Source organism: Triturus cristatus, chromosome 1_2 (genome assembly GCF_964204655.1).
Source record: "Triturus cristatus chromosome 1_2, aTriCri1.1, whole genome shotgun sequence".
Lineage (NCBI taxonomy): Eukaryota > Metazoa > Chordata > Amphibia > Caudata > Salamandridae > Triturus > Triturus cristatus.
The window spans coordinates 319,826,560-319,839,855 of NC_140580.1; the positions used below are offsets into that span (position 1 = coordinate 319,826,560).

General features: G+C 44.2%; 1 protein-coding gene across 2 annotated transcripts in view; it reads right to left on the reverse strand.

Annotated features, from left to right (window-relative positions):
- Positions 1-201: 201 nt before the first annotated feature.
- The window catches only part of SEC31B (SEC31 homolog B, COPII component), a 1,155,786-nt gene continuing 1,142,691 nt past the window's right edge, over positions 202-13,296 (reverse strand). For both annotated transcript variants that reach the window (XM_085603885.1, XM_085603887.1), the window contains exon 26: positions 202-2,664. In XM_085603885.1, coding sequence (XP_085460011.1) covers positions 2,485-2,664 — 180 coding nt within the window. In that variant the 3' untranslated portion in view covers positions 202-2,484. The remainder of the gene's footprint in view (positions 2,665-13,296) is intronic.

Below are 13,296 nucleotides of genomic sequence, written 5' to 3' on the forward strand. Positions count from 1 at the left end.
GAAAGAGAGAAAGCTTGACATTGGAGTTTGTTTATGGTGTGTCTCATTTGTGAAGTCTGGAAGGTGGGAGTGTGTGCATGTTTCCAGTTTGCTGCTGTTTGTTTAGCTAGTCAACAAAGAAATGTTAATAAAAATCACATTACATATGGGTGTCTCAGGCAGAAGAAAATATGAATAAAATAATAAGCGAAAGCTCTTTTTCTTCGAAAATCTGCTTTATTTCACCCCTCAAGTAACATTTAACTTAGCCAACAACCTAATTCAATTTTTTAAATTAACCGTTATTAAAAGGCAGCATAAATGAGGCACGAGGTGAGGACCTCGATAAGTGCAAACATCTAACAAATTGGGTTGAGCATAAGGCTACAGCAGAGGTACCTGCTTATTTTACACGCCAACACAACTTTCAAAAATCCAAGGTAATATAGAGGAAGACAAGCAATGGTTCAAAAAAGTGGAATATAAGTAGGCATGAGAAAGGTAAATAATAATTAATGAACCAAGTGAGCAGAGTATAGAAGAGGATGTTACTTTAGGCAGATTGATACTAAATTTAGTGTCTTACTTATCGGACTCTGTTGCTATTTTAATGTGCACTGGAAACAAATATCTTTTTCATCACCTAAATTTGCACCAAGCTCTTAAAGCAATTGAAGTAATCCAACACTATCCAGGTTGGCCATCTCTCTCCCTCTGGAATTCACCCCGCCAACAGGATTTAAATCATAATTCTGAATAACCCTCCGGAAGAAAAGTAATGCAAATAATTATAGTGTCAGACAGCTTTTTTCAACACAGTGTTTCAAAAGAATGGTATCCAGGTAAACAACCTAAAACGTTCATAGCAACTTGTTGCCAGGGTTTCCTGTGACAAGACAAAACAATACGTTTCCACTGATTACTCTGATGAGTTTGAAACTTATGACATAGCACCCTAACAAGAAGCACACCTTTTTGAAGGCTCACAACCATCGAATTTGCATGCTTTCTGGGCTGGTTACGAGAGGAGCCTCAATGGCTCTCATTCTAGGCACAGGCACTGCACCACAGCCTGTGACGGGTATTTTTCTCCTTAACTGTTAGTGGTAGATCCCAAGTGGCCAATATTAGGACTGCAAGGAATACCACTTTCCTGGTATTTCCCATTAACATTTCAGTGACGCAATCTGCAATCTCTATTTTAGATTAATAGTTAATGCCTTGCTCTACACCAAAATGATGAACTAAGGCAGGCACACATACATCAAAAGTGTATGTGAGTGGGTTTCTGAAGTTAGCCAAACTATGGCATCAACCTTAATACTATTAGGCAGACACAACGGTGTCCTTCTGCAGAATTCATATCTGGTCATCCAAACAGACAGTAACGTGAGACGACCTTTCGTGAAGTAACAGTTGGACAACAGAAACAAGAAAGCTAGAGATATGCTGACAATAAAAACAACGGTATAAAAAAAAAATGTATACACACACAAGTAGTATCCGAGGCAAGCACAGCTTCAGAGGAAGAATGATAGGGCCCAAAAGAAAAAGAATCAACATAAGAACAATGCAACATCAAAACAAAGCCAGAAGGAAGCAGGTACACCACAGAGAAGAGCATGGTGATGATCGGCAAGCACACAGCACAGAATATAAATAAATTGGAGAAGTTTGAGCAAAATGTGACCTATACATTTAGGAAAGCTCCATGTACTAGCACAGAAAAGGTTAGATGGAAAAACGTGGATGAACTACCTGCACGAAGAAAGCCAAAACTGATAATCACGAAACAAGATTACACGCGTGCAACGACAGACACAAAGGAGGTAGCAGTTGCTTCAAACAGAACAATCCCAGGAGATATGATTGTGGGCAGCAAAGATTTGGAGAAAAATCAAAGACAAATGAGGTTTTTTTTAAACACGAGCAAGGGCTAATTCATTTATCTTAAAACATATCCGTTCTTTAAAGTCTTGTCAATCCAAAACAATTTGAAGTTTAACTCAAGGCTCGGGTGATCATAAATGGAAAATGACAAATAATGCTTGGAGAACACTGGAAAGGGGTGAAGAGGCAGGGTTGAGGAGTCTGACTGGTCCACTTGGAAGAAAGGTAAAGTCAAGCATGAGGTATACACTGGCAAATCACACACACCTCACACCCATTTACACCATTTACAACAAAACTCGCCACACCTTTTTACAGAACAATATGCCTGACACAACCAAGCAAGTCATTACCTAACCACTAGGGCACGGCCAGAGTGAAACTTGTGAAACAAGAGCCATTTCAATTGTGGTGAATGTCTTTTTCCAAATCTGGAGAGTATGGGGACCTGTTTGAGAATTGGAGATGTGATTGAAATTCAATTACTAAGCTCAAGGAAAACTTCTTTAACGTACAGATTGCATCCTTCTCATCTGTACATTGTCTGGCTCGTGGGATTCTTCTTGCCATGCCCTCCATCTTTTGTTCCCATGGCATGTGCATCTTGTAATGACATTACACACCAAGCTTGGTGGCAAGAGTCATGATGATTTTCAAGATGGGCATGAAGCTGGATATCTCACTGAAATTGCTGCTGCTGACCACTTGGGTGTGCACAAACAGACCTTGCTGATAATTGCGATCTTCGATGCAGCAGGCGATTTCATGAAGTCCAGACAAAATATGAGGCGACAACTGTAAAGAGGTGGAAAAAGGTCAGTCAAGTTAAAACCAATCCTGTGTGTTAAAAGGGATTACAAAAAAGAAAAGAAAAACAATATAGGAATCCAGATAACTCTTTCAGCCAATAAACGGACAATTCACATTTGTCATGCCTTTGATGTTTTGTCATGTTCCAAGTTTTTGTGGTTCTTAATCTTCCCAAAACACCTATTTCTACATAAAACAAGCACCGGCCAAGCCAATAGGTCTGGCCTTTTAAGGTCTCTGCTACAGACAGCATTAACTTATTTGACAATTAGAACTATCCTTTTTGGACTTTTTTTTACATTTTAATTTTCCACTATTACATAGCCATCTGCAATGTTATAAAAGTTAAAAAAAAAAAAAAGGTTTGACTATGTCACAATGGATGTGCACGCACATTAAGTTGCATGTGACATGATAGATGCATGCATACACATCAGCGCCAATCTTGGAGTGGGTTTTCTTTAGTAGGAAACCCATTGTAAGATTGCGATTGCCAGCCTTGCATGTGCATGCATCCTAACGCATGCACACATGAAAAATGATTGGCAAACCCAGCCTTTTAGATTCAAGACTTATTGGCTTTGCCAATACGTATTTATTACTGATAGCAAACACACAAAATATTTACAAACAGGTCCACCCTTCCTATTACACTGACACAACACTGTCAAAAGTACAATGCTCTAATGCAAGCAAAAATATGAGAACATTGTGGTGGTGGTGGTAGTAGTAGTGACAGTAGTAATGATGGTGGTAGTAAGGGGTGATAGTGGTATTAGTGGTGAGATTAGTAGTGGTGTGGGAGTTCACTGTGGTGATGTTAGTAATGATGGCACCCGCGTGATGATAGTGGGGTTATAATAATGGTGGTGATGACAGTTGCAGTAGTAACGGTGCCAGTGTTGACAGTGCTGTTCGCAACTGTCATAGCAATGGTAGTTGTGGTGGTAATGGTGAAGGGGTTTTTGCAATGGTGGTGGCTGCAACATTGTTCGCAGTTGTGGTAATGGTGACAGAGAAAGCAGACATTAAGCAGACAAAAACGCAGCACAATTTTCCTTGGTGAGACGTCATAGGCACCATCAAAGTTGTGCTAGTCAAAGCCAGGGCTGAGACTACTGATGTCTAAAATTCTATTGGGTGGCACCGAGGAAGGAGGCCTATGTACTGTTAAGGCAGTCAGCAAAGCCTATTGGGAATCTTAAATCTGCTCCGCGAAGACCCCAGAAGAAGAAAAACGTAACTGTCTGGGCTTAATATCCTCCAGTCACGGCACTCTTTGGACATCATCATGCATTTTTCCTTTCGCTCATAATTTAGGATGAGGCACACAGGGCAGACTGCAATTACTTTGCTCTGCGTAAGTAAATCACCACAGCATTAGACTTTCAGGCGTCGGATGCCCTGTCAGAAAGTCGAGGTCACCGGTGGCTGGACTATGTCACCTTGCCACAGGTTGACAGGCCAGTGTGCCTGAGCAGAGCTTGGACCAAGTGGACATGAGAATGTCTGTAAGAGCCTTGTTGAATGGAAAATTTGGCCTGGAAGAACAAGTGACTTGCTAGTGGTAAGGCTCTTAATAGTGGAGACTCTAAGTGGAGATTCCTCACCTTGTGAACACCCCCAGGTGCCGGAAACTAAAAAGCAGTGCTCCTGTGCGCCGGTAGATGTTGCCGAGTGACTCTGTCTCAATGTCGTTCTGCTCCGGAAGTGACTAACGTCATTGCATACAAGCGCCTCCCTGGCATGCTGATGTCAGTTTCTTTTATGAATTCACCCACACTCATACATAGAAACGAAAGTACGAACGTGCAGATTTCTAAGTTGGTATCTACACATTGGTACAGAACGAGAAGGTGGGAGAATGGTGAGGAATCTACAGATACATAGAGTATCCACCAGAATGAGCATTACTGAAGGTAAGTAAGTTGTGCTTCTGATAGATACTTTGTAGGACGGATTTCTCACTTTGTGAAAAGATACCAAAGGTGGTGGGTCTGTGGAATGGCTCAGACTAAAAAGTCCAGCAAAATGCCCTTCTCAACAAAACCCAGCTGTCGTAGATGAAGTACTTCGTGAATGAGGGTTGCTGATTATTATCTAGGACATACACTTTGCATGCCAACCAAGTGGTAGCAGCTTTGGTCACAAAGGAGTAAGCCCTTAGAAGTTCTGGAGGCTGTTTCTTCACCAATCCATTGCAGATTTTAGTGCAGGGGACTCTCCATCTAGAGATCGTTCATTTCTGCACCTCACTGCTCTTCTTCGTTTAACAAACTCCACAAAGAGCTGATTGTCCCCCATGTGTTCTTTGGTGTTATCTATGTAAAAGCTGACAGCCTTTTTTAGTTCCAAATGACAGAGTCTCTCTTCCGCTTTCGAAGGATTAGATGGAGCAAAGAAGGTTGGGAAAGAGATGGTTTGGCCAACATGAAAAGATGTCACCACCTTAATTAGGAATGCAGATCGAGTCATTAACACCAGTTTGTGCAGAAAAAAGGTGGTATAGGGAGGCTGGAGCAAAGGGCGTGAAGTTCAACTTCCAACATGCGGATGCTATTGCAACCAGGAAGATCACTTGGAGGTGAGTAGGTGCAATGGACAACTGTCAACTGGTTCAAAAAAAGTACATATCAGAAACGTGAGAAACAGATTTAAGTCCCACAGTGGCATCACTAAGGGCTTAGAGGAACACACATGTTGTAAACCTTTTGAGGGGTAACTCTAGGAGATACGCCTTTTCTGCGAAGTCACCACTTATATATCTTGTTTTGTTCAATAGATTATTTGCTGGTGTTAGACCTCTGTGCACTTTACCCTCGCTAGCCAGTGGTAAACTGTCTGGACTCCCCCTTTTAACATGGTGGGATTGGTATATTCTAATTGGTATATTTATCTTACTAATAAGGCCTTAATATATGGTACAAATTGTACCAAGAGTCTCTAATTTGAATGTTTTTAATTGACCACAACACCTAATGTGCCATCCACTATAGTGACCATGTAAAACATGGCTTCAGGCCTACCACTGTAGCTTGACTGTGATAGTTTGAACAGTGCAACCTAACCTGTCAAAATAAGCCCTTTTGACAGGTCAAAACCAGCCTTTTAAAAAGTAATGTCACCCATAGGAAGGTATGCAGCCCCTTTAGCACACAAGACGATGCGCATGCTATGTAAAAGTAGGACATGTAAAAATTTTATGTTAACATGACCTTATATTGACCAGCTCCAAAAAGACATTTTTCACTGTGGCAGGCCTAGCTGTCCTATGTAAAAAAACAGAGTACAGATTAAAACCCTAATACTGTGTCTCAGGAATGGGACTGGCTACAAAAATAATTAAACAACCATTTTTTATAGTTATCAAAAATCTAATTTAATGCCGAAATCAGATGTTTAATAAATATTAAAGAAAAGTAACTTTTAGAAAGTCACATTTTCCCTGCCTGAGGTTCCTGGAGGTCATTTTGCATTTGCTCTTAAAACTTCTCCCAGCCAGGGATTAGCATTTGGATAGGTGTGGAAAAATGTGTGAAATGCTTCCAGGAGCAATAATAGGCTGACTTGAATGAGAAGAGGTGTTTCTAAACCTCACAGAATATTAAGGCTTGGGCTTTGAGCATCCTTTATGACATTACAGTGTCAAATCCTGCCTGACAGGTCTGCTGGGATTGCATATAACACTGTAGGGTACACTTGAAAGGCAGAGAACACAGCATTTCTGTTTATTCACTGTCTGGTAGTGGGATGACCCTACACTTTGTCACACTGGACTTCTGTCTCTGGGTTTTATAAACAACAATGAGGGCACACTTGAAAGGACAGAAACAGAATAGCAAGCCAATCCTGGTGTATCCAGTGTGGAGGCTGCTTATGAACCCTGGCCTGCTCTACCAGACTTCAGTCTCTGGTTTTATTTTGGGTACAGTGGCTGCCCCAAACTCGATTTTAGTGATGGATGTGGAAGGACACTAGGATTACCATAGTACATTCCTCGCACACACTCCTAGGGACAAACTTTAGTGTGCCAGAAGACTTTCACCATCTTCAATTGCCCAAAGTGGGCAGGGTTGGCTCTGGAAATTTTAACTCCATTATTTAGGTCATGCCCAAGAGTTATTCCCACTCACTACCTCGTGCCAGGCCTAAATGCGGGGTCTCCAAACACCTACTTCAGAACCCTGCAGGACCTAAGAACAAAAGACGACTACATCTGTGCCTGTGAACGGTGACGAGTTTTGAAGGAATGGACCTGCTCCCTCTTGTACCTAGGATAAAGAGGTTGACTCTAATACTCAAAAGGCTGACCTCCTATTCATGCTTGGGGGGGCTACAAAAGGTATGTCGGAGGAAAGGGTGGAAAAAGAAGCAAGGAGGCTGTATATGTTTCTTAATATTGAATGGACTTTGTTCACTGGTCAGATTTAGGGTGATTGTTCTACATAACCTCATGCCTTCTCTTTTCTTCTTCTCTCTTGATCTTCCACTTCTTCCTAGAGGGGGCCCCCCTAGGAGGCTCGAGAATAAAAGAAAAAAGGGCCGGCAAGTATGTTTGCTCCTTCTGCCAAGGATAAGGAGAGATGCCGTCACCACATCTGGGTGTTCCAAAATTATTGAGAAAGGGTGGAATACAACACAATAAAATATATGATTTTTCTTGAGTACTCCTATAGATATGCCATCCTGTCCTAGTCTGGTTTTGAACAAAGAAAAGAAGAAAAAAAAACAACCCCAGAAATAACCAGGTTAAAAAGTAAGGTTTTTCCTACTGTAAGGGGTTTTGGTTCTAGAGTATTAAAATTGAGGCAGCAATCATCTGCTCCGTGAAAAAGGGGGAAAAAAAAATATGCCTTCTTTCTCTAGAGGGGCGGTCCAACACCCAAAATTCCTCGTCTGCCTTTTTCTTAAACGGGTGCCAGATGCCCTAGCTGTATTGACCTAATCCTATTCCAACACAAGAGAGCATTAATGTACATTAACCAACAACATCAAGCAAGGAAAGTCCAAACAGGAAATAAAGAAAAGGTGCAGTGGCCCGTTTGTCCTCCCCCTTCCTTTAGCCTGCGCTTCCACCTTCCTCTTCAGCGTTACATATCGGCCTCTGCCGCAACTCTCCTGAGTTGTGGCAGCCTAATCACGTCCTCCTCTGTGGGCGACCACCACTTCTCGCTCCACTCTTTGGGACTGCAGTCAAGCTCTGCGTCTTCTCCCGGGGAACCTGGCAAGCCAGCTTCTCCGGCATCTTCCCGAGTCTTCAGCCACGCTTTTTGAAGCTCTCCTCTCTCAACGTCTTCCTGCTTTTCCTCGCCCCTCCTTCCTTGTCCGCCCCAGGGTCTCTCCTCGTGGCCTTTTCTCATCCCGCCTGTCGTTCTGACGGGCTCTCCCTTCCTACGTCATATTGTTCCGCCTGCGCGAAAGAGGGCTAGTCTGTCTTTATATTCATGACTGTGGACCCCTGTCTCTTCCAGGTTCTGCTGGGACCGTCGGAGTTCAGAAGAGAGATGAGAAATAAGGAAAGTTGGGGGGGCTCTGGTCAGGGTGTTCCAGTAGTCCCTTACAAGGTATTTACTACAACTGCCCACTTGACCAGTGACAACTGGACATGGACTGGATGCTGCTGTTAGCGTATGCCTGACACCCTGTGAGTCTCTAAGTGCCCCTAAAGAGGTCCTGGGGGGCTTTGGAAGTGCATTCCTGTTGTGGGTTTGGACATAAGGGGTCTAGGAAGGTGGAGTATTATGTAGTGATGCTGGTTATGCTTCACCATGGAATACTCTCGCAATACCCCAAAGATGGTCCTTGGATTCACAATAATAAATCCTTAGCTCAATCCTGGAAGGGTGGCAAAGAACAGTCCGGATTTATTAGAGCACCAACATGGACGATAAGTAATTCACGCCACTTGAAATAAATCAGATACTAATTTATAAAAATAAAGCAAATTTTATTATAAATTTAGACACCAAAACGAAGTCAATCAGATAAGTATAACCGGAGTAATAGATTTTGGAAACAATATTAAGTAAGTGTAAAACAGTGCTGCAAAACTGTCATTGCGGTCAATGGTAAAAAGCACTAGTGACAATAGGTCAATTGCAGGTCAAGTTACGTGGAACACAAGGAGAGTAAAGGTGATATGGGTCCCAGGACCAAGCCACGACAGTCAGTTTGCAGAGTTGTCCTGGCTGTCTTTGGTGCTGAAGCGGAAGCAGCGGGAAGCTGGTTTTACCGCTGGTAGGGGACAGGGTGAAAAGAGTCAACAACACAGCCAAAGCTGACGTTAGACGAAGGTTTTGCAGAGTTCCCTTAAGATGCAGCTTCGGGTAAAGTGGGTGGTTGCCGGATGGGCGACGAACAAGCCTTGGCAGCGGTAGACTCAGCAGAACATTATTTTGATATCAGGAGGGAAAATGGTAATGGCCTGAAACTTGGCGGAGGTCAGGGATACGTTTCCGACAATGCACTGAACCATCTACATTTGGGCGATACTTTGCAGGGCCTGATGGCCCACGATTCTTTGGTTCCGGTACGTTGTTTTTACCTGCAGTGTGCAGGGGACTCGTGTGACTAGTCCAGGGGTCTGGAGTTGCCTTTGGCTCTCAAAGACATCCCTCTGTCTGGGGGAACCGAGCTTTGGTCAAGGATGAGTTGCGGTTGTGCAGTTCCAGGAAGGTTGCCACAGGTGCATAGTATCACGCCTTTGCTTTGTGCAGTTCCCCTTGCCGCAGACACTGGTCTCCTCTTTGTCCTTTGATGCAAGTCAGATCAGAACCGAGGTTCTGGTGTCAGCGATAGCCCTTAAATCCTAGATTTAGGGGTGTCAGGGGTGTCAGGGGTGTGGGGGAGTGGCTAATGGGCTACTAGCCCCAGAGGCTAATCCGCATCAGAGGTGACCACATCCGGGAATGTGTGTCACCTTTTTCAGCCAGAACCCTCTATTCTACAACCTTTAAACATGGCAGAACTCTTCCTCAGCTGTACAGATAAGGTAGCCCATCCTAGAGGTGTGGCTGGCCTTCTGGGGGTATACTCCTCCTGAATACCTAAGTTTCCCGCCTGCCTGGGCACAAATGTTCCTGGTGCAGGGGGAAGGCTGTTTCCTGTTTTGGGAGGCAGCCTGGTGCATTTCACAGGCGGTGAATACTTTAAACCTCACCACTGTGATGTGCCACTTCACTAGCTATCCTGTCAGGGAGAGAGGTGTGACCATTCTTGCTATCCAGGCCATTGTTTCTGACTCCTGGGAGAGTTCACAACTCCTAACAGGGGGTCAGATTCCTGTCTTGGTGGCAGCAGCTGCGGACTGGCAGCCAGAGCACAGGAAAGGCTGGGGCAAACTTTAATGTAGCCATCTGGGTGCATGCCACATCCTCCTCGATATGAGATTCGCGTCAGGGGTGGTAAAGCACGGTGCTTGATACTAAACACGACATATTTCGGCAGTACCATAATGGAGTTGGCGACCTTGAGTTGCTGGGCTGCCTGCTTGTGTTAACTATGGACCACCTATCAGTTATAGTAGCATTTAATGGTAAAGGCCACTATAGAGACATACAAACTTGCACTTACATGTCCACACCTTTAATATAATGCACCCTGCCTCCTGGGCTTAGGAGGCCTTTCTTCTGGGTTACTTGCACATATTTAAAATAGTACATTGGCTTTGCCACACATGTTGAGGGCAAAGTCGAGTCCCTGCAGTCCGCAATGGCAGGCCTACTGTCAGTAGTTTACATGGGTCACTCAGGGTGGCATAAACTGTGCTTCAGGCCCTACTGACCACTTTAACACCCATGCACTGGTACCATACACTAGGGACTTACAAGGGGGTTAAAGTGCTTGCCAATTGGGGTTACCAATTCTCACACATTAGTTTTAGGGATAGAGCACTAGAACTGGGAAGCAGACTCCAGTTCACTTTCAGAGTCATAACCATCAGCATTGTAGCGAAAAGTGTGTGTGTATGAGGGGAGGAAGGGGTATGATGAACATACAAAAAGGGCACTTTCCTACAAGGGGTTGAAGTCAGAAGGTAAAATCTTTGACCAGGACAAGCCTAGCTGGTGTATCGGACTTGCAGTCCATCGTGATCAGCATCATACTGCACCTAGATCAAGGTCCACAGCGACCATTGGCTATTATTGAAACTTTGTGTTTCTTGGCACTGGTAAAAATTTAAAAATTCATATTTCTGGTTCCCATTATTGGAATGTTATTTTGGTGGCATTTTATTAAAACATTCTGACTCAGTTTGGAATGTTTTTTTGTTTTGCATTTCCACTTTATTACTGTTTTGGTGCTGCATAAATACTTTACGAATTTCCCTAAGTAAAGCCAGTCTGCTCTGTGTCATAGCTACCAGAGGGCTGAGCTCCGGTTAATTAAGTGACTTTGAGGGTTCACCCTGACAAAGTTTGTGATGTTTCCGTGAGATGGGTAGTCACCAACCCTAAATAATAATCCAATTTTTGCCTGCCAAGGTTCCAACTGGCAGGTACTGCCCCAACCCAAACCACAACTTTTCCCAGTGCGCTGCATGCACAGATTCCATGGAAGGGAGCCTGGTTGTCAGGATAACATCATCAACCTCAGGATAAAGATCAAAGGAGATCAACCTGCATCTCAGTCTCCAAGCATAGAGGAGCAGGTTGCACAGGTTCAGGTGTAATACCCTGCCCTGTTGTAGCAGAAAAAAAGGCCCTGCAAAAGTGGCAGCCTGACCAGAAGACAGATGCTCAAGCCAAGAAGTTCCAGGTCTGCCCAGTTAATCCTTATCTTCAGAACACAGGGCAGGAGAGGTAGTGGCAGGAAGGCATATAGGAGTCCCATGCTCCACTCTAGGTGGAATGATCCCCAGAAGATTTTCAGCGAGCAAAAACGTTGACATTGCAAGTGCTCAGTAGTAGTGAAGAGATGAAACTAGGGGTCTCCCCACTGTTGTAAGATAGCCTGTACCACCTCCAGGTTTTACAGCTATTCATTATCTGCTAGGTGCTGCAAAGGTCATCCATCCTAGCATTTAAAGATTCAGCTAAGTAGTGTACCACCAGGGCAAAATCCGATAACTCAGGTTGCTACCGACCCTCTTTGCACAGGACCCAGGACCCTGATCCCACCTTGTTTGATGCAGTACCACATGGAGGTGGTGTTTTTCCTTGATGGACGGTAGGAAGTTCTTCAACGACAAGCAAATAATCCTCAACTCCAAAAACGAATGTGGAGACAGGTCTCTGCCGTAGAATCTCTAGAGCCATCCTCATTGCAACCGAGGACAGAGGCTGAAGCATTGGGATCACAATCAGAATGTCCTGGACATGTTGGTCCTAATAAAAGGCTTGAAAGAGCACCGTATTCAGGGTCGTTCTGATGAAAGGAAGCCTCTGCGAAGGGGTCAGATGTGAATTCAGCAGATTGATTAAGAACCCTAATCACGTCATGAGGTTCTCCGTCTACAAGCCCACTTTTAACAATCAATCGTCTATGTGGGAAAAGACTGGTACCCCAATCTCCATAGATGAACAGTGACCACCACCATCACCTTTGTGAACACCCAAGAGGCAGTGAGGAGTCAAATAAGGAGCACAGCAAACTTGAGCTGCTCACCTTAAACCACAGGTAGTGCCTGTGGGCCTGCACGACCGGGACATGAAAATTAGCATCATGCAAGTCCACCTTTCAGTATTGGGGATCCAGGGCAGAGTGAACCTGGGCCAGGAATAGTATCTTGAATTTGTACTTGCGCCAAGGTGTTGAGAAAGCAAAGATCTAGGACAGAACGAGAATAGCACCTTGTCCCCACCTCGAAGGGGAGCACCCACTCTGTGGCTCCTTTGGCGAAAAGAGCCAACACTTTCTGGCATTAAACTGATATATGATCCTACGTGAAGTGGTATAATGAAGGTGGCAGGTGTGGTGGGTTGAAAAGGAATGGCATGGAGTAGCACTGTAAGACAATCTGCAGGACCCATTATGTGTTGGATATAATGTGTTGTCACCTTGCAGAGAGTGGCTGATCCTCTCTTCTATTGGATGGCTGTGTGCTGCTAAGAGTGAGCTAAACAGGTTTTTTAAGGCTGTGGCTTGAGGGATAGAGGACCTAGATGTGCACTGGCCAGATGGCTACTTTGTTGTTTGTTAGGCTCATGGTCCAGACATAAAAGGTGCTGGGAATCCTGATGTACATGCGGTGGAGCCTGACGCGTGGATACACCAAGCCTATTACACATCCTTGAAAAGGGAAAAATTGTAGGAAGGATTGCTGGACTGGAGCCAAAAGGCCTTAAGAGTGTGCAGTGACTCAGCTATCCTTGAAACACTCTCAGACTGAGTCTGGCTTTTCCTCTCACAGGCGGGCTCCGTCAAAAGGCATGTCTATTAAGGACGTCCCCAGAGAAGCTGGTGGACCTCATCCATGGTGACCATCCTGATTGGTTTTGGTTAAGGAATCAAACAAGTCATGTGGGACCGGCAGTAAAATTTCACCAACCATATCTCAAAGTGTGTGGGGGTCGCAACCAAGTAAGCACCTTGCATTAACTGGCCACAAATCAATGCTCGCCAAGGATAACAACCAAGTTACTTACCTTCGGTAACAATCTATCCGTAACAGAGATA